This window comes from Bombus vosnesenskii, unplaced genomic scaffold (genome assembly GCF_011952255.1).
Source record: "Bombus vosnesenskii isolate JDL3184/JDL3185 unplaced genomic scaffold, Bvos_JDL3184-5_v1.1 scf7180000013277, whole genome shotgun sequence".
Taxonomy (NCBI): domain Eukaryota; kingdom Metazoa; phylum Arthropoda; class Insecta; order Hymenoptera; family Apidae; genus Bombus; species Bombus vosnesenskii.
In genome coordinates this window covers 213,799-235,385 of record NW_022882935.1, presented here as the reverse complement: position 1 = coordinate 235,385, position 21,587 = coordinate 213,799, and the positions used below count along the sequence as shown (strand labels likewise).

General features: G+C 47.9%; 1 protein-coding gene across 4 annotated transcripts in view; it reads left to right on the top strand.

The window, feature by feature from the left end:
• The window catches only part of LOC117231999, a 257,984-nt gene that overhangs the window by 154,147 nt on the left and 82,250 nt on the right, over positions 1-21,587 (top strand). For all 4 annotated transcript variants that reach the window (XR_004493050.1, XM_033491062.1, XM_033491064.1 and 1 more), the window contains exon 6: positions 8,965-9,154. Coding sequence is in view for 3 of the 4 variants with exons in the window: in XM_033491062.1 (XP_033346953.1) it covers positions 8,965-9,154 (190 nt within the window). In the remaining variant the exon portion in view is untranslated. The remainder of the gene's footprint in view (positions 1-8,964; positions 9,155-21,587) is intronic.

Here is a 21,587-nt window from a genome sequence, read left to right as displayed (position 1 = left end):
CGCGAACGGCTATAAACTCTTCGGTGCAATCCGCCAGGTTTCTTGGGTTTAGTGACTCGCGTTGCTTGCCACGGTACGTAGTGTCATATTTAAGTGCACCGTAACTCCGGTAACCCTTGAAGATTCCCTTTACAGGTTCGAGGAGCGTGCTAGCTACCGGAAGACAAACGAGCGTCGTTCCGGCAGAGGGTATCAGGCGGTGAAGGTTTTTCAAATCAGCACGCGTCGCCTGTTAGCGGAACGTTACATTTTCGTGTAGTCGATCCGCTGGTAACACGAAGGAAACTCGCGCTGATACTTTCGTCACGGAACAGGCAAGAAAATGGGACGATTATATGTCAGGCAAGATGAAATGGAACCACAATGGTTGCGTTTGTTCGCTTCGCGTGTTCGATCGTAAACGTACGAGGCAGCAAGGCGATTCGTAAGGAATTAAATGGAAACAGGGATAGGCTAAGTTGCGACGTTACTCGAGATTCTCTATAGTCATAAATCTGACGAACCTTGAGATTCAACGAACGTAAAGTCTTTGGAAAGTCTCGAGGCGTTGCCGGAGGTAATTTACAGAGCGTTTCACAGGCATTGATAGTTGCCCGATAGCGAGACTTTCTATAACCTCGATCCGCACCTACGGGAATATTTTACCGCTTTAACACCGCGCGCTACCTTCCCCAGACTGTCGATAACGCGAAATTTCATGGCAACCCGTATAGAACGCGTGACTTCTCCCCCGCGACTATGCCAAAGTCCTGTCTGACATTTTTAAGAAATTCCTCACCGTCTTACCTGGGTCCCTATCCCTCTCCCTCTCCCTATCCGCCGTTTTCTTGCCGTCGCTCCCGGCTGACATTATGCTAACCAGACTCCAACCCCTCGATATTTCGAAGCTTCGACGCTTCCTCGTGATCTACGAGCTCGCTATCCCCTCTCCCTCGTCACGCTTTTTCGCTTGTTAACGTGTTCCTCGCGTAGACGAGCACCGACTAGTCGACGAACTCGCGCTCCCTACGGGAGTATTCGAGAAATCGAATCGGAGGCAGCTTTGCCAGTTTCGATTTATTATCTTTAACCCAGAGGTAGTTGTTTTCCTTCCTCGTCGCGTGGACCGTTCAATGTTTTGCGGTCGATATCTGCCACACGAGAACACTCTCGCAAAAAGTTGGTCTTCGCAAAGTTAATCTTCTTCGTGTTTATGAATTTTATATCGCACGGTGCCAAACTACCGTACGATCTTTCCAACGTTCTCTAACTTTTTACGGGTCACAGGAACGATAATCCACGGGTTAACATCTTGATATCGAGCGAAACTTCCGGCAACGATATGATTTATTTTGAGGGATTCGGTGCTCAGACGTGTTCCTGTCATGCGCGTGGCATATTTCAGCGTTATTTCGGCGACGGAAATTCGATACGCGCCGTCGCGTCGTCGGGACAGCGAAATCGGAGCGATCGTCGCCCGTCGACGTCGGTTTATCGAAAATTTATTCGTCCCACCGACATGTGACTGGCTCTCGCTTTGAAGAGAACCGACAGCCAACGAGCATCGTCACTGTTGACAAATGAAAGTTACTCGATATTGCGCCAATAAAATTCTATCCGCCCAATAAATGCCCGGTCCCTTCAAACAGCGACGCGCGCGCTCCAAGAAATGCACCCCTTCGAGCACGACCTTTGCGCCACGATTTTTCCTCCTATCCGCTACCAACGAATAACAATTTTCACGTCGTTTCGCTTTTTACTTATCGTAATAATACGTAACGATCTACATTTTCGCTACGCAATCTAAAAAATAATTATCTTTCTTATTGAATCGTGAACGCGTTTCAAATTGAACCTTGACGGGAAACTGCGAGATTGCTTGGTAAAATACGTTTTCGACGTGACGAACGGGCCGCGTAAAGCTGTCGTAGGTGAAATTCGCGAAGACGCCGGAAAGTTGAAGCGAAACGAGCTCGCGAACGGAACACCACCGTTTCTGGACCGGAAGGTTTTACGTCGCCGTGGTAAAAGGCCAGGCGAATCCCCAGGTGCATTCATATTTCTCTGGGCTACGCGGCTACGGAACTGCGCGCGCAAATAACTCTTCCGGCAAGTTTCCGCGAACTTGCGAACGCTTGTTCGCCGCTTCGAAGGCGCCGCGAGTATTTACATAGTCATTTGCAGCAGCGATGCGCGCTTTCCGTCGCTAGAACCGTGTCGAATCGTTGATCTTCCGTCGACCATTAGCCGTTCCGGGGAATTGTCGAACATTTTACGAGTCGTGGTTTCCCTCGTGAATCTCAAAGTTCGATCTTTAAATTAAAGCATTCGCGCGAAACCGGTCGCCCTAACTTACCAAGTTAGCGAGCACGTAGGTACTCGATTTTCGAAGGCGTGTAATCTAACGCGATTGGTTTTTTTTTTCTTTTTAAGGAAGCCTACCGAATTTTTCATACTTGATTATAACTTCGCTGGAATCCTAGCAGCGTAGAGTTTACGATGCAAAAAATTAAGTCTACCAGCGGTGGAAAGTCTAGCAGACGATTCGGATTCACCAGTAATACGATAAGTCGTCGAATATTTCCATCAGGCGTGGTCGAGGAGGCGATCGGTAGTCGAGAACGGTCTTCGAAGAGAGAAAAAGAGAGAGATAGAACGAGAGAGACAGCCCTCTCGATGGCAACGGCAATCAAACTTTTCCGTAACACAAATCAGATTTCCACGGTTGCTCGCGCGTTGTCGGATCACCTCCGCTCTCCCCGATTTTCATCCCGATCGTTGTCGTCGCCTTCTTGAATATTTATGGCCGCTCAAGACAGACGAGTCACGGATCCCCGGTAAGAAGGCACTTCTTGCATCCTGCCGTTAATACGACGAATGAATCAGGACAATATTGGAAAATTACCCGTGTAACGCGCTATGAAACGAAGCGATCGTCTGTCACGTAACTGCGAGACACCCCTGGGGTCTCTCTGGACGCGAAAGCGTAACTATATTTCACAGTCCCCCGGCGGGATTACTTTTTCGCGAATCTGCCCACACCCCTTTCTTTTCCTTCCCCGCGTTGTTTCATCTCGCTGGTCCGTTCCAGTCCGCTCTGTACTTTTTCTCCATGGCCGATAAATACGCGGCTTTTTTCATTGCACTTGCCACGAGCCGGCACATCGCCCCTACCTATCTATCCCCTGCACCAACGTTCGTTGCAACCAACCCCGTGCACGTCGCTGATGGACGAGGAGCCGCGCTCATCCCTCTTCTATATACATCAATTTGGCGAGTTCGCGTACGTATATACACGTAGGCGCGCGTATCGAAGGGAGCCTGGGTGATATTTTCCCTACCCTCCCCCTCCCCTCCTCCGCCCCATCATTCCACCCTCAACCCCGTCGATTTTGCCTTCCCTCGGCCGACGCTCCTTTCTGTTTCGTTCTTATCAATTCGAGCGTAATGTGTCTGCAGGATGAAACACATCGCGTTGCGCAGGATCACAAAGAGTCGGCTCTCGCTACTGAAGGACCCCGTCAAGGGGTTCGGTCCATCTGTAGCCCGTAATTTCCGCTTTTGCTTGGTCGCAAGCTTTTCGCTTCATTTTTCTTTCGGTCGCATCACGACGTCGTCCGCGAATCCTATTCTTATCGTCGGCTTTATCGACGTATACAGGCTGCGGAATTATCGCGATTTTCAGCCCGTGAAACGAGCTGTCGTTTCGCTGCTCGCGTCAACGTCGACCTTCTTAATACGAAACCTGAATGTTTTGCAACTGACGTTCTCGAAGAAAATTCTTTGACTTTTTAATACGTATTCAAATAGTATTAGGTAGTCGGAAAAGTTTCTTTCGTTTTATGAGGAAATAATAGACGCACAATGTGTTCTGTTTTATGTTATTTTGTCGAATTACGCACTATCCATTTTGTTCTATTGAGATAAACACCGTGATATTTCACAGACTTGGTTTCACGTTTGTATGAAGGTGCACTGTTGTAAAAAACACGTTTGTTTGTACAGTGTACGTTGTAATAAACCTAATACATTATTTTTGAAAAAAAGGATAGCCATATTTTATGACCAAATACTGGGAGTGTCTCGTAAATCTACAAGGGATGTTAAACGGTGGAAACAATTTGATCAAAGCTAGTAGCTGCAAGCAGCTGAGGCATCCTTTGCCTTTCTCTTAACGTGCCCCCCACCCTGATCATTCGCCGGCATCCCGTATGATTTACGACACGAGAACGAGCACGTACGGCCATGTAAGTTAAACGGCCTTCTCACGCACGGCCCGTTTCCTGAAGTTGTTGCGAATTTCGCGTGCGATACGCCGCGGTAAGGCGCATCCGGATGGTTATTGTTCTTCGAAGAAATTTGAGGCGTGTTTCGTTACCAACCAAACGTGATTCCATTCTCCTTTTAGATTATGACTCCTCGGTTCATCTACTTTTTCTATTTCTATTGAGCCGCGAAGAGAAGAACTCTGTATCGTGTAATCCGCGAAGTGGTCGACAAATTGATGACTCGATTGAGAATCTTTGTCACAATTTATTTCGGAATTTCAGTCGACAGTAGTCGAGAAAGAATTTTGGCACTGTACGCGTTGAAAGCTATCGATTGGAACGGCAGATGGATGGTAGGCGCGAGGAGTATTACGGAAAGAGTCTCCTCTTGATTATCTTGAGCGTTCGAAGCGCGGACGTAGTTGGAGAGGGGGAGTCGATAGAAATGCGTAGGATGTAGAGAAAATGCGAGAGGCCGCTGAATACGTGGACGGGATTTTTCACGAATCGATTATGGCAATTCAATCAGGGACACCGAGGGCCAGAGGTGGGAGACGAGGATTTGTCGTTTCGACGCCAGCCGAACCTCCGGGATGTGGTTTATCCGAACTCCTATCCGCGCCCTCTCGGATGTTCTCCATCCATTCCGCCGGAATACTCGGTGTTTTCTTTCCGTTTCCGGGTAGCTGGATAGAGTGGAGTATGAACAAGTGGCTGGGAAGAGAGGCAGCTAACGGAATTGGTAAGTTTGTCGAACCGTCGCCAGCGTAAGTCGAATGAGAGAAACAATGGGAAATGGAAAATTGTGTGCAATTTTCAAACTATTTTCAACTTAAAAGATAAAAAATTCTACTTGCACGTGTTGATCATTTTAAACACCGTAATTACACATCGCGTGAAAAACGCGAACGCACGAAACAGTGTTTTTAATTTGCCGAATCACGATCCTCCTCAATTACTTTAATCAATTTCGTCGTCCTGTCTTCCAGCCTGGCCGTGCCCAACCCTAAGAGAGATCATAGCAGAGAAAAAGCCGGCTGATGTATTCTCGGCGCTGTTGGGCGTGGAAGCTCGCGTGCACGCGTCTTTTTAGAAGTTTTTAATTCCTAGCGAGCCGCGTATCAGTCGCGTCGGAGCGGCAGATATGCGACCTTGCTAACGGCCCCCGACGTTTAAAGCGCTTCGCGCCATAATTTCCTTGATTAAGCCGAGATACGTGGCGAGTTGCCAAGAAAGTTGGCCGGAGAAGGACGAAGGGCGGTCGAGGGCGCCAGTGTCCGCTCGCTCGTAAATAACATCGCGAATTAAGCGTGTAATTTCCGCGCGAATTACGAGTGTGCCTCTCTTTTTGCTCCTCGATGCTTTCGTTACGATATAAAACGGAGAAGCGAGTGCGGCGGAGGAAGGGAGGAAAAAAATAGAGAGGAAGGAGAAAGAGAGGGAAAATTTATGACCGTGGCGGCGAGACGCGAGGCCCTGACGGGCTCTGTCAACGTCGGACACGGTCAGCGACGTATGATCGATGCCACTGCAATCGGATTACGCGAACATTTTTATAGCGTTCGCCGTTTTAATGCCTTTTAACTCATTCACTTTGTCAGCCAGGGAATCAATAGCAAGTCGCAGCTGTGTTAGTCCCATGCAACTAAGAAACAAATACAGGAGACATAAAAAAATATTTCCACATTATCGTATTTGTTGTAACACTTATATAGTGATGAGGTTATTCGATGCGAATTCGAAACAGAGAAACTCGTGGATAGATTGTAAGGTAGAAAATATATTTAAATAGAAGTGTAATTATAAGTAAGAATACAATTTGAGCTGGTCCAGATCCACACGCTAGCTGTGTTACCCAATAACTGAAAACCCCGAAGCCAACGTCGCCTGTCTACTGTTTATGGTCTGCCTTCGTCGCAGTCTTTTGTCTACACGCTGTCGATGGCTTCGGTGCTTGAGAAAACTAAAAAAGAACAGATGTAGAGTTTTCTTAGAAGCGGTGACCACTTCAACATATAACAATCAATTAGCGAAGCGTAGTTATTTCTATCTTTATGATTTCAAATTGGCTACTGCTCCCGCGAGGTCATTTGATTTCTTTCATAAGTGGCTAGAATTTTTCTATCATTCGTGATATCGCAGGTGATCGTCGATTAAAGAGACACGGGAAAATGACCTCTCGTCGAAGATTGAGAACACGCGAGCACCAGTACGCATCTGTTCCTCGTGATTGATGTGTAGATTGCGTTTGCGCGATGCGCACCTGCGTCCTCCGGCCCTGCCGCTTCGTTTTCAGATTCTCGAAACGTGCTACGGCTGATGAAAGAAGCGACCGAATTTTTTTTTTTCTCTTTCGAAAGGGGAGACCTTCGTGTTCGCTGGAGTATCAGGCATTTTCTTTGATGAAATTCTGCCGCGAGAAAAACCCGAAGCACTACTTGATTATATTTAGCGTGTTTGATGTAAAATACCCTCGAGCTTGTCATATTTCAGACTCGTGTCAGATCTACGACATAGCTCTACAGTTCTTTACAAGTGTCATACGCGTGTTCTCTTGTACGCTACGTGTTCAACGATATTCGTTGGAGTTTCCTTTCGCTGGAGTAGAGTCGTACTGTTCGCAACAGGTTTGTAAATGCTAATGAATCAAGGGGCTGCTATATCTTTCTTTGCGATATCTTTCCAACAATATTAATCTGCCGAACAGGAGCGTCATGTTACTCTCTCTTCCGACCAACGAAATATTAAGGAATTTAATTAAAGTAGACTGCATGGAACGAAACAGAAAAGTGACGCGTGGACGGGACTTGCTCGCGAAGTACATTTCCTCGATCATACTGTTGACTCTGACGTCTGGCTGTCTCAAAGTATCCGAAGTTTCCCTCCAGTCGAAACTTACTTTTCTCGTTTAAATATTTGACCGAGTGAAATAAGTTTCTCGCGTCCCTTCGTCTACTCGACGAGCGATCGACGGTCATCCAGGAGACTGTCACCAATTTACGAACGAGTTTTCTTTCCTACACCGCAACGTTGACGTCTCGATGGCTCGTCGGCGCCTCGATTATCGACATCACGATTCCGGCCAACGATCAGTTGCACGCATCGTCGAGCGTAGCTGAAAAATCGACGGTGACCGAATAAAAAAGCAGGCAGTAAAAACGGTTTGGAAAATCGTTGGTGGATTCGAACGGCGCCGATTCGTTCGTTCGAGTTTCGGTTCGTAAAATCGCGGCTGACAACTGACACCGAAGGGGACAGCAAATAATTAAAACGGGCATAAAAGTCGAAATGCCGGGGGTCCCGCCGTTTGGGGAAGGGACGAACGACGCGATGATTTCGCGGTTGCAACTCGTTAGGATGGGCAACGGTGTCGTTGATCGGCGAGCTCAAAAACGAATAATTTTTACGATAGTCATTCGCGTGTCACGATACGTTATTGGCTCTCGTCTATCGTTTACGATACTTCATTGAAGATCAATCGTTCGTTTGAAGTCGTCGAAACAATCTCGTTTTTTATGGTCCTGCCGCGAAAATAAAAGAATAAACTATAATAGAAAATAGTAGAAAAAACTATAAACTCGCTGTAGATCGTAACGATAGTTGAACGAGTAAAGCGACACTTTTATTCAGTCAACTGTACGTACCGTCCGGCACCGCCAAAAATTTATCTCCACCAGCTGAACCACTTCAGCTCGGTAGCGAATTTTTTACGTCCCGTCGTCGTTGCACCGTGTGGTTGCGTTAAAAAATCATGCCATCCAGTACGATTGCCAGGCGCACGGTATCTTCTCGTGAGACTATTAGCCTCGGTCCATGAAGAGGCGAGGCAAACGATGCGGATTATTCGGACGAGTAATACGGCCCGGAAGTCGTGGCTGATGGGGAACGTTGATAACTGGTTCGTGTCCACCCCCGTGTTCACGGTCCTTTCTATTTTTTATGACGCCCTACAGGGCGGTTGCAAATGCTTGTACGCGTACACCGCAACGAGGACTGCGTGTACGATGGAGCGGGAAAGAAGGAGCGAGAGCGGAAGTGGGCGAGGGGCGGGCGAGAGAGTTGGCTCTCTCGTTGGTATTTCCAATTTCACAGAGCGTGGGTTAACGAGGCCCGAGGGCTGGAGAAGTTAGGGCGACCAAGCCCCTGAAACGTCCTCTGCCCCGCCAAAAGTGAGCCCTACGGTCCCAGTGTTATACCTCTTTACCCTGTTCCCTCTCTGTTCGTTCGTCTGTCTGTCTCTCTCTATCTCACTCGACGAGTTTCTGGTGGCGCACCCCTTTAAACGCGGTGCCCTGCTACGCGCACGGGGTTCCAGCACATTACCTTCGCTGATTACCGGCCTGCCTCGCGGAGTATGTCACCCAGTCACCCTCGAGACACATACCTTCTGCGATCCAGCGACCCTTTCCTACGGCTCCTTCGTATCTTCGAGATAGGCATCGCAGGAAACGTTCGAGACGAACGAACGACCGTCTGCCAGCGCGGCGCTCTTCTCTCCTGAGATTTAAGCGGTTCCTCGATTTCACAGCGCGTGCCTTGTGTGTCTGTACCCGGCGAATTCCATCCTGTGAAAAGTTTATTAGACACGCGAGATCGTGTGCGTTGCGCCTCCGTGATTTACTCGGTGCGTTCTTGCGAGTTAATGTGGTTTATGGTAATATCAAGGATGGATCGGTATCGCAGTATTATAATATACTGTATCCTGTTTACATTTCAGAGCAGCTCAGAAGTTAAACCTTTCATCGAGCCCCCATCGTCGACGTCGCTCAGGCGACGAGAACATCGGCTCCGACGAGCAACCAATCTTTCCGAATGGATACGCCGCCCTTCTTCTCAAATCACCTCCTCCAGCGCCTCCGGCTCTTCTGCGGAGGATAGGCGTCAAGGAGCTCACCGGTGTCGGCAAGGTAAGTTTACTTTTCACCTAAGTTATAGAGAATTCTTCGCATATATTAGTCGAACCAGTGCTACCCATTCGTCAGCCAGAAAATAGTGTTTCCATGAGCCGATAGTTTAATCAGAGACAGGAACACGTGTAGTTGGTTCGAGGCGGAAAGGCTCTTGGCTTCCGACTCGTTCGTCCATCGTTCAGCTTAGAACCGCGTGTGCTCGAAACGACCTCGTGGCAATCCCAAATCCATCGTATCGGATTCCACTGCAGACACGCGACCTTCTCTCTAGCTCTAGAGTGTTGAAGCGAGGCCGCGTGCTCGCTCGTACAGGACGTCCAGGGTGCAGCGTGGAAATCTTGGCGAGGGCGCGCGAATTGAAATGCAGATGAGCGTCTCGCGCTGGTATAAGCCGTGGTTGCTCTCCTATCCGCTCTACCCCTTCGCCTTCCTCTTCCCGTTCTCGCTCAAATTTTCTTCCATCGCAATGCGTCCTCCTTACCGCGATTACCTGCTCGCTTGAATATTCGCCCCCGACGATGATTCACCTTCGCGTCGGCTGAAATGAACTATGTTGGGATATCCACGGAGAACAGCCATAACGATATAGTTTACTGCAAACTATCCAGGTGGACTGAAGCGAAACTTCGATCGTGAAGATAACCTCGTTTAGAAAAATATGTTATTATCATTTGTTCCTCGAACAAAGAGTCGCAGAATCGCGTTAGCCTCGTTCCAACATTGTTTCTTTGCTGTTAAGAAACGCACGGACGAGGCAACGTGTCCCAGATATTTCAGGAAGCCAACCAGTGCACTAGATACTAGCACGTCAAAGGGGATGCTCGTTACGCAGCGAGACGCGAACCCTTCTTCGTGGAATAAAAGCGGGCGATGCGGGAGCTAGCAGCAAGCTGGTGCTGCGCGTGAGCCAGCGCAACCCGGTTGGAATTGTTGAAAATTAATTCATGAGAAATAAGGGTTTGTTGTTTACCAGTCGGCGAAGCTAATTAAAACGGGGTGAGGTCGTCGAATGAGGAAGAAGATGGCTGGTAGGCGAAGAGATATACATAGAGACAGAGAGAGTCGAAGTTGTCTCCTTTAAAAGACGAGCTATATTATTTCGCAGCGTATTCCAGCTTTGTCTTTTCTCTCTCCTAGCTTCCGTCCGGCTTTCGCGCGTGTACGTGTGCGACAGCTCACGTTTGCTCGGGAAACGAGATTTCCATGGGGTTCGGTTGCACGAAGAAAAGTTTGAAAAGAGAAGTTCTGTCGCCAAACGCGACACACGCGTTTCGAATCAATTAGGAGTCGAAGGCGTGAACGTACTGGAGAAAAGTCGAAAACAAATTTACCTGACAGTAAATGAAATTGTAAAAGATCTAGGTGAATCTTTGTGCGTTCCTCTTCTCTATACCTGTATATTCCCATTGAAGATCGCGGAAATATCGATCTTGGTTTAGTATCAATTCAACCTCTTTACCTGAAAATTTCCTTTCACTTCTGACGCGAGCACTTTAATCCGCGCAAAGGGAGGCAACCAGAATGACGGCGAATCGAGAGAAATCGAGCGAGGAACGATCGAAGTCAGGATTAGACAGGTAACGTGACAGTCGTGCGGCGATGGTAGGCGAGCTTTGCCCGCGTAATTATCGTTTCTATGAGAGACGGGGACGGCAGTATGCGCGCAGCTGTCGAGTCCGGTCGGCCACCTCACAGACAGTCGAATATTTAGTGTCTCTATGAAGAGAGTAATTAAACCGGCCGTTGGCGCGTCTAATACTGGCCAAACGTGGCTTTGCTTTGGCTTTCTGCTCGTGTAGTCGCGAGCCGTCTCTGCCGCGACCGGTAGCCAGATTCGTTGCTTCTCTCTCGCGTGCGAGCGTTTTACAGGATGCAAGAGACTTTAACGGTGCTCCTCTGGTCGTCTGTCAGTCTGTCTGTCCGTACCGTTGCCGTCGGTACTTTCGAGTCGCGCTGTCGGCTTCCAATTTGGCTTCCAGCCGATGCGACAAAGCTGTGTTCTGGTTTCGTCATTTAAGTATAAACTCCTGTTTCGGCTCCACGGCATCATCTACCGAGCAAATTGCGCGCCGCTTCGCGTGCAACCAAACACGTTCGTAGCTTCTGAACGATCTTCCTTTTTTTTTTTTGTTAAGATCGTCGATATCCTCGTTAGGTTGCGGCGAAGTAGACGAATTCATTGTGAGAGAGAAATGGAACTTTTTATCGTATAATTGTGGTAAATTGGAATGGATAGAAACGCAAGAAAGGAATTTATCGATTACAATTTAATATGAACGTTCGTCGCTCCCGAAATCTTTTTCTCGTTGAATCGGGGCGATGAAGAGGTCGAGCCGGAGGCCGGGACTCTCAGAAGGTAAACATTGTGATTTCCGGCGAATCTCGATCCAATATGCGACCCGTGTGGCCTCAATCTACGAAAGAAAAACCATGGATGGGCAGATTGGACAGGACGCTGGCGCAATCGGGGAAGATTCAGCCTCCGAGTCGGACAAACGCAAAGTCAATAATCCATCGGTGGAAGGAAAAGAGAGGAGCGTGATTTTTATGGGCTCGTACGACCGTGTACCAACAATTTTCTCTTCTTCCTCGAGGCTGGTTCGCCGATGCGAAAGAAGGACGAGCGCACGAGAGACGAAGAGACGGAAAATGGTAGCCGGGCTTGCGGCCAGTGCCGCGAGAGCCGGGCGAAATGAACCGTGATCAGGCCGATGCTCGTAGTTCCCATTCTGAAAACAAGCGGGAATTCTCTTACGAACTCGATCACCTCTAAGACAAAGAGACGAGAAAGAGGGCGAACTCGCGCGCGTGCTTCGTACGTGGAAACCCCTGTTCGTGGCACTCGACTCGCCGGAAAGGAACAACGGGGGTCGGAAATGAACGCCGGGAAATGAAGTTTTAAAGCCGGACGAGTGGAACGCAGTCGCGATCGAGACGATTCGTTTTGCACCGATGGGAAATATTTTTTAATCTCATTCGTGCCCCGTACAGTACGTTCCCGTCGCAATAGGATCGTAAAAGAAACGGGAAAAACGGAAAAACCTTTCCAGATAAAGTTTTAACGATGAAATATATTTTTTGCGTTATTAGGAACTTTCATCGAAAATAATTTCATTACCGAGATGTGTTTTACCCTGGCTGAAAAATTTTCTAATTTTTCCTCAAACGTACGCGGTCCTCCACTTCGCTAAAGTTCTCAAATTTAATCTGTTTCTGTACGGTCCATCAGTCCGAACGAACATAGCTACCTTTCCAATTCGGTCGATTTAGACAAACGCTTCCCATTTTCCCGTACTTTGTTAACGAAGTTTGTTAACAACACGCGACGAGCTTCTGGTCGAGTTCGTTCCAATCAGACGCGGTAATTCGTTTCTCCGTAGGATTATTCCGACGACGAATGGATCGAATTTTAGCGAGCGAATCGACCCGGCCGAGAAGCAAGGGGGCCAATCGCGGGTCGCGAATAGGGGAGATAGATTTATAGGGGAGAAAGTGACCGTGGACGCGCGGCGCGGAAAGTTTTCCCCCGGAAATCATTTCGCTAATTCGAGAGAATCGACGCGTACGGGGGAACGGCGTCCCGTCACCCTGGGAAAAGGAAAGTTTTATGGGCTGTTCGATGCGTCTCGACTACCACTTACCACCCTCGGCATTATTCATTTATTAATAGCCCATTCGCGGCTCTTCTCTCCCTTCCTTCTCCTCGACAGACAGATTTTTTCTCCGAGAGTATTTCCTTATTAATAGGTTCTTACATATTTTCAATGGTAATAAAAGAAAATACAGCATCTATTGCCACAGGATGGATCGATCGATCGCAGTTATTCGCAGCGTGCCCTGGAGATAGACGCGAGGACATGCGCAATTTGATCGAGGAAGCTGCTGACCAAGACGCGTCGCGGTCAGTGGCTTAAACCCGCGCGTTTGCTAGGGTTTATTGAAATGTCCGGTTTTAGGTGGCCTCTGGTCCCTCCTTGGGTTCAAGACTTGCCGAGGGAGAAACCCTCTCTGACCTCGGAATACGTAATGAGGACTTTTGATTTTCCCTGAGCCATGACCCGTAGGATAGAACTTTGGTTAGGCGAGTCCTGACCAATCGTGCGTATTATTGGACTCGAAAGGATCGTCTCGTTTTATGAACATCCTGCGGTATTTTAAAATTCTCTCTAAACGAATTTTATCTTCGAAAGAATCGTTTCGATACGATAAATTATACAGCTAAAAATGGCGACAGTCTGGCGAGGCTCTAATTCGATTTTAGGCGATTCCGCTCTAATAGAGCGCCATAACAAACTCGGGCCGAATGGGGTTATTTTAATAATGAATTAATCCGAGGGGCGTTATAGGCAGTGAGAAGACCGACATAGGGGTGTTTGCGGACGGTCCGTAGGGAGCATGGGTACCGCGTGGCCCACGTGGTACCCACAGGATAATTGGAGGTCACTGCGGTTTTAGGGACTCCTCCGGCCCCTTCTGAACCGTTCTACGTAAACCCTTACGTACGGGCCAGTATGTACGGCAGTTCGACTGCTGGCATTATCCGGATTCCTGATTCGCTTTGCTGCATAATAATTAAGGATTTTGCGTGTCGTGATAGAGTGCTGTGCTACCGCGCTGGCGGCACAAAGCAGCTTGGTCGAAGGGAACCTGACTACGATCACCGCGGTCGAACCACCTTTGGCCAGATTGCCTTCCTAACGATCTTCGGTGAGCGAACGTTTCCTAAAAACCCGAACGGTAAATACACAATCACCGATACATTTTAATCTCTTGGATTCCCTTTGAAGAATATAATGCACCTGTCTGATCAAGTTCGACCTTATCTCCTGGGATACGGTATCCGTCAAGCAACAAACAAGGTGCCTGACAAAGTCTGTTATCGAAATTGCTAGACAATGTGGCGTGAATTTGGCAGAGAAAGTGACACAGCGTGAACAGAGGATGCAAGGAGAATGTGTGGAGGATAATTACGCGCACACCTTTTGGACTGTCGTTTTTCAGGCCTGCGGGACCGACGTTGCTGCGATGTAAATATAGCTCGGCACGATGACGACCAAACGGCCGAAAAGCGTTTAATTAGCGAACGAGGTTTGATCGGATTTCAGTGGAGGTGCAATTAAATTGGCGGACAGACGAGTGACAGTAGCTAGGAGGAAACGAGCCACGGAATTATTTTGTTGCTGGCCCGTGAAACTATCGATCGTCGGTTATCGTTTCGGTCCCTTCTTCCTTCGCGTTCTCCAGCGATGCGCGAATTTTCCAAGTTCGCTCCATTTACCATCTCATACGGAAATCCGGAAATATACGCGATCGAACAAGCAACGGAGAGTCAATTAATCAAATAGCATGTATCAAACCATTGAAAATCCGCTCGATATTGCATATCAAGTTTCCTCTGTTTTCGCGTGTATTAACGTCGCTCCATTATTCGATCAGCTTGGCTCGCTATTTCTGGACTTATCTACTCGTCGCTGGATTCGTATTCATTTAGAATTCGCGCATGAATTCTTTAAAGTTTTAACGAGCTTCCATTTTTAGATGGTAATGCGATTATTCTGCCACATGTCACAGATCTTTCCTGACGTACGAAGATATGGCAGCAGAAAGTACAATTCGTTGGACGTACACGTTCAACGATAAGCGATACGTCGTCGTCGCCGAAAGTAATTAAGCATGCGCATTTGAAAACGGTGGGAATCTAACGTGAAAAAGGATGTAGAAAATCGTGGCACGTTTAACGTTCTAGTGCTCAGTCGCTAGTTGAAATTATGAAACAAAGGGAAACTCGCTGCGTGAGTGGAGCCGCGGCGAAGCCTAGGTTTCACCTTAGAAAAGCGTAACGTTTTCACGCATTCATCGGGGCCCGCCTTTAGGCGAGGCGCGGCTGCACCCGTCGGGAAAAGTATTTCAAACTGAATTCCTATTTGATTCATCTCGGTCAAGCCGAGAAACCGCGTGCATTCTCTCGTGGACTGCGCCACGTTAGACAAACTAATTAATAATTACCACATACATCCAACTGCTCGTTCTTCTCGCTGCGTTTACTCACGTTTCCTAGCTGCCGGATGAAACACGAAGAAAAAAAAATCTGGGACACGCTCGTTTGCACGTCACATATCATCAAGCTCTTAGAATGCTGAAGTAACGTCGACGTGTCGATTCGGATTGAAGAACGCTCGACAGCCGTGCGTTATTTACGAGCTTCCACACGTACCTTCCATGCTCGTTCATTATGGATGATGTATCACCATGGTCGTGAAACCTGTATTCCGAATGAGTTTCTTATTTGATTACGTCTATCCCGTTATCTAGTCACGAACGTATCGACTTTACCATCAGGGATGATCCTTTTCCTATCGGTTTTCTCTCTCTTTCCTCCCACGTTTGTTCCTCGGACTTTTCCACGGTTTCTTTTTTTCCCCCTAATTGCTCAGATAGTCTGCGCGCCATGTTGGCGATCGTCGATATAGCTGGGCTCGCGCGGATAGTCGAAGTTTTACGATACTTCCTACTGGAATTCCCCTGATCGCTTGTAAACTGGATTTTCAGCCGGGGCCACGTATCGTAAAACATGGAGAGCAGTTAGAAGTTGGGCGCGGGGGTTGTACTCTGTTTTATTCAGGGGATCGCGCACCTGTCTTCGACGAGTTTACACGTGGCAAGGGTCGGTAATTTCGGAGGAACAGTACTCGGCTCGAAAGAGGTCGCGCGCATTAGCACTTTTACCGCGTGAATTTATTCGAAATTTCATGGCGGCATGAGCCAAGGGACGCTGGGAGACGCTTTTACGAGCCTGTGAATTTATTAGGAACGTAAGAGGAGTGAGGGGGAAAGGAAGGATGGGAGGATGATGGAAGACACCGGTGGCCGACGCGAACCGCGTGTTCCACGCTGTTCGTACGCGGACGTTAGTTTTGACAGGCTAATCCGTAAAGGAACGCGTTCGCTTGACGAGCCGCCGAATTATTTGCCCGGCTAAGTGTATATTTTTACGGAAGCGGCTCGTCGCTTGCCACCTGCCGTTTGTCAAATGCCGCCATCAACTAATGACAGGGTGTGTTCGTTCGAACCGAAACTCGTAATCGCGGTCAAAGCGTCACGAACAGCTTTTATTTTCCGCCGAGTTTATCGTTAATGTAACCTCTGGTAAAACGAGTACAGAAAAAGAAGAGGCATTAGCCGCTTCGTGGATAACCGACGTTTTCATAAGTTGTAAAAGACGACGTATTCAATGGCGAAATAGCGCAGCTATTAGATTCACAAAGTAAAAAGTTAATAACAAAGTGAACGCCAGGTGGCTCGCAAAAGTGTGTCCACAATTGTGGAAAGGATAACGGAATGGTGTACGCGATTGAAAGATCGAATGGATTATGTTCGAGCCAGTCGATTTACAACAACGTAGAGAGATTTATTCGGCGAGACAAAAGTCATGGTGAAAACACGTACCCCGTTTGTCACGCGTTTTCCCAGCTACATATGAAGTTCTCGCGTAGCAAAAATTTATTGGCCGACCGGATTTCCATCGTACAAATGAGAAATTCCAGAGAAAACGACCGCGCCCCCTCTCGATGCCACGTAGAATTACAGTGAAATTCACGCAGCACGCTTCGTTCGTTCGTACACGATTCAATTGGCATGGTCGGGCTGAAAAGCGTGTCCGGGGGATTTAAAGCGCGCACCTCGATTCGCGTGTGCACGGTTTCGTTTTAAACGAGAGGGCAGATGCTACTGACAATGCTTCTTGCGCGCAGACGCGCTTGTTCAGCATACAAGCCGTGTATTTCCTGCACGAGCTTCTATTAGATTCTCTCGCCGGCTCGTTCGCAAAGTTTCTATCGTAATTACCCATTCTAAGCGGTTTAACGAGCCGTGGTTCCACTAAACACCCCTGTAGCTACCATCTTGTTAGCCGGCGAATAAGTTGGCCTCGCGGCGCGTATTTGACGGCCGCGAACCTGCGCAGCTTCCTCTTGTTTCAATTTTCATTCCTCCAACGCTTCCTAAAACAGCAAATTCACGAAGGATTTTAATAGCTATAGACTAAGAAACGCACTGATCGCTCGATTATACCCTTTCCTTCTTCGTGCCTTCTCTTTTTCACTCTTCTTCTTTCACCTTTTGCTTCTTCTTTGGTTTCTAATAAAGCAATCGTAGACTGTGCAGACAAAGACTCGCGTGAATGACACGACAAATGAGAGGAACGATATATTCACTTTCTGGTAAATGACCGGTGGATGAATATTTCGGTGTAAGCGAAACTAAATGAGACGAGATCCGACTAGCAGGTTGCGGGGAACTGCACGCCTACCCAGCACCGAGGAAACGTTGTTTAATTTCGGCAAACACGTCCGGTGTGTCGGGGCTTCCTGTGTATCGCGGGTGAGTAACACGATTCCGGACGGAAAGCAACCACAGTTCCAAGCGGAACCCCTTCTGCGAATTTTATCGTCGTTTCTGTCATTCTCATCGGCCATTCGTAAGCTCCAACTTGGCGTTTTAATTTCCAGCTTCAACTTTATCTTAACGAACCGGCGATCGGTTCTGCCAGCGCCGTCTTTCATCCGAGAAAATCACCTTAAGTCGAATTATCGCGAGAACCAAAGTAAAATAAAGACCAATTACTGGATGGAAACAGCAAAACTTAATATGGAAAGTTGCGACACGTCGCGCAACTCCGCGCTCGAACATTCGACGATCACGAGTCCCTGGAGGGTCAGAGGCTGCACGAAATGATCCAGCTCCCTTTATCTCTCTTTTCCTCTCTCTCTCTCCCTCTCTGTGCCTGTCGCCCTGGCGCTCTGTCGAACCGGTGCCGCTTTAATAAATGTCCCTGACGCGTGGTCGGCAAGGGTACAAATCGCCTGGAACCGCAGACACAATGCTTAGTAATGGTGAGCGACGGGTTCGTGCAATGTCCCCCAGCATTACCGGTTCCTGGTAGCGCGCGCGATACCCATTCGTTATGTTCCTTGGCCGTGCCGGCGTGGGCCGCGCGAGCGCTCGTCCAGCGCGATTTCGGCGCAAATCGTTGAACAAACGACCTTAATTAATCCTGCTCGTTCGCCTGGCCATTGCTAGGCAAGCTTTATCGCCATCTGACGCGAAACCATCCTGGACCGTCATTCGCTTTGATCTCCAAATAATTGAGATTCTCGTGATTTGAATCGTGTCTGCTCGAAGTCTCTTGGGTCGTTGGGAAATCTGCGTTTTCTGGGAAACCTATCATGTTGTGTTTGTGGTTTGACGACTTTTTATTTTAATTCGTACGAGCAACGTTGATAGTAACGCAGAGTGTACGTACAATGACGTACCGAGCCTCGTCGTCGCGAGAGGTTCGATGGAATTTCGTGGCGGCTCGAAATTCCTCGTGCAAACTCCTCAGAAACTCTCGAGACGTCGACGATAGGACGAGGCTGCTAGTAATACCATAAAACTCGATACGTGCTCGTGCTTATGGATTATCGATATTTACCTGGCTGGCGCGTACGTCTCGCCACGAGGGCCATTCCGCCCTAGATCCTGAATAAACAATATTCTCAGGGTTGCCGGAGAGTAAGTCGGACCGTCGTGTCGTCTTGGAAGCATTCATATGACCGTCACCTTCTCTCGAATTCCCTTTGAAATTTACTCTTTACACCGTCTTCGTTCTCTGCGCGTTTCAAGTTTATTACGGTGCATCTCGGTCGCAACAAAGCCGCTTGAGGATATCTCCGACGGCGAATAAAATAGCGCAAAAACCTACGGCGTGTCGTCCTTTTCTCGACTGGACTCGATGGGCTTCAATCCTTAAAACGACTTCTCAGAAACGAGTATCCGATTCTCCTTCGAAATATCATCGAGATATTAATTGTTAACAAAATATGGAAGAAAAGTCGTACTAGACGCGCGATCGATGTTTTTAAACTCTCTCTTGATTTCCACCGAATCTGCATACAGATTCTCCTCTCGTAATCTATCGTTTCTCATGGTCGACGAATAAAAAAAATTAGGCATTCGTTGGAAACGCGAATAGAGCGAGCAGCGAAACGCGATAGAGAGAACGCGATAGAGAAAGGGGAGAGGGGGTTAGGAGAGTCGAGCGAAATTGCGTTGCAAACGAGTAACACGAGTCGTTAGCGGCTAATCCAACAGAGAGCAGGAAACGTAGGGGACACAGGGGACCGAAGCACCGCGAATTCACCCCCGGTGTAGGGCTGGGTCGAGTTCAAGAGTTGCGCGAAAACAAGCGGACAGGTTTCGAGGGGTCGAGTAGAGAAAGGCGGCTCGCAGATGAGCGACGCGGACCAGTACACGGGGCAACGCGGGGACCAGCAACGTTGTTGATTCAAGTGGGCACGTGATAAAAATGACAATGATGAGTTAATGCAATAACTATGTACCTTCCGACCCTCGTGCACGCGGCTAGTCAAGCGGGGACACTCGTTTCGTTTGCGTTTGCTGGTGTTTGCGACTACACTACAGACTATAAGTATATAGTATTTGGTATAATGGATACGTTAACCGCAAAATTTCGATTTTGTAGAATCGATCATTCTCTGTCATCGGATCAAACTAGAATAGCGTTTTACTAATTGGCTGGACGTCAAGCATAAAAATTATTTGTTATCGATTAATTGATTATGTTCGTCGCTATCAGGTAGTGATATTTTAATACGACTACTAAAGTTTAATAACTTTGATAAAAGACTGTTCGCTGCAAAATAAGAGTACGTGCAGACACTTTTTATAGGAAGTTTATTTTTAGGAAAATCTAGCTATCTTCCAGCTGCTAGGTTGTCCGAAAAGTTTCTTTCGTTTTATAAGGAAATAACGTTTTTTGTTTTATATTATTTCGTCGAATTACGTACGATCCATTTTGTTCTGTTGAGATAAACATCGCGACATTTCACAGACATGGTTTCACGTTTGTATAAAGCTGCGCTGTTGTAAAAAAAAAAAAAAAAAAAAAACACGTTTGCGAAAGAAAGACACTTTTCAGACAACCTAGTACATTAATAACATTAGTTACTTAGTCGAGGAAGTTAGCGCGAAGTAGTGACAGAGATGGCAGGGCTAGTTAATGTCTGCGGATCTGTTAGACCTTTCTCGTCTCGTTTCGGTCACTTTAGGTGCTTTCCTTTGCCACCGTTAGCACAGTTGGACATTGGTTCCAATTGGCGTTTCCGCGAATGGAGAGCGAATAATGGGCTGGGCAAGCGTCTCATCGACACTCGGTGCGCGACGTTTCACCAGAGCGGAGAGAATGGCCGTGGAAACAAAGGTGCGGAAATACTTCTGAAGGGTAGTATACCGTACAGACGCATCCATCCGGTGCACCGTTTTCCAATTCGAGCACGCGCGCCCTTTCGCTCTCGTCGCGTCGTTCTCCCTTTAGCCGGATCTCGACTGGCGTAGACAGAGATGCAGGGAACCAGGGATCAGGGAGGGACTCGGATAAACCTCGGTGGCCATAGCCGATGGAAACTGTATTCCTGGTATTTAGCGCGGGCCCTACCAATTTACTTCGCGCGGGCAATAAACCCCGGCTAAACGGGATTAATGCCTGGCAGTCTCGTGCACTCCAACTTTCGATACTCCTCCCATCGTCCCTGCTATCGCACGACCGAAGAAACCAGTCCATTTTCACCGTTGTCCTCCTGAATTCCTTTATTTCTCTCTGACCCATGGATGCTGGATCGTGTTCCCTTCTGCTGTACGATTCGCGTCAAGCTTGACACGATTATGATATCTACGTTTCAGTTGGGGTTAGGTCCGTAGGATTTAGGTTGTCGGGGTTACATTGACACCTTATTAACCGGTCGAATAAATGTCTCACGTTTATACGAAGTATGTCGTATATCGCAGGGGCTATGATCGAATTACGTAATATTTTAATCTTGGTCTATTATCCGCGCGTTGGCGAGTTAGACACTCTTTTGATCGAATAACTTTACATAAAATACTAACGGCTTAACGAAATCGGTTTGAACGTGAATTTATAATTGAAAAACAGTCTCTCTAACTCAGACGTGGATTCCTTATCGACCTCCGCCACTCCTTCTCCCCATTCCTCTGTTACATGTTCCAACGGAATATCGATGGGCGTACAAAGGGTCGCACGGATTTCGGGCCTTGCAACAGTTTTTGGAGCTAATTGGCCGCTGGATGAGCGAGAACAGTGCACGCTGACCGAGGGCCGGTGCATAATTAATCCAACGTCGGCTGACCTCGCGGTGCACCGACCACTGTTGCCGGTGTTTGCGCATTTTGAATGGCCAGTTGGCAGCGGGGCCGATAGCCAGTTTGGCCGAGAATACATTGACTTCTCTGCAGTCGACGAAATACCGAGGTTGCCCGGAGGCTTTCCAAATTGGCAAGGTGCTTTCATCCTCCATAGCCCTCTTCCCTCGCGGCCGTTCATCGACTGCATTGAAAATTTCAGCCGCGATTC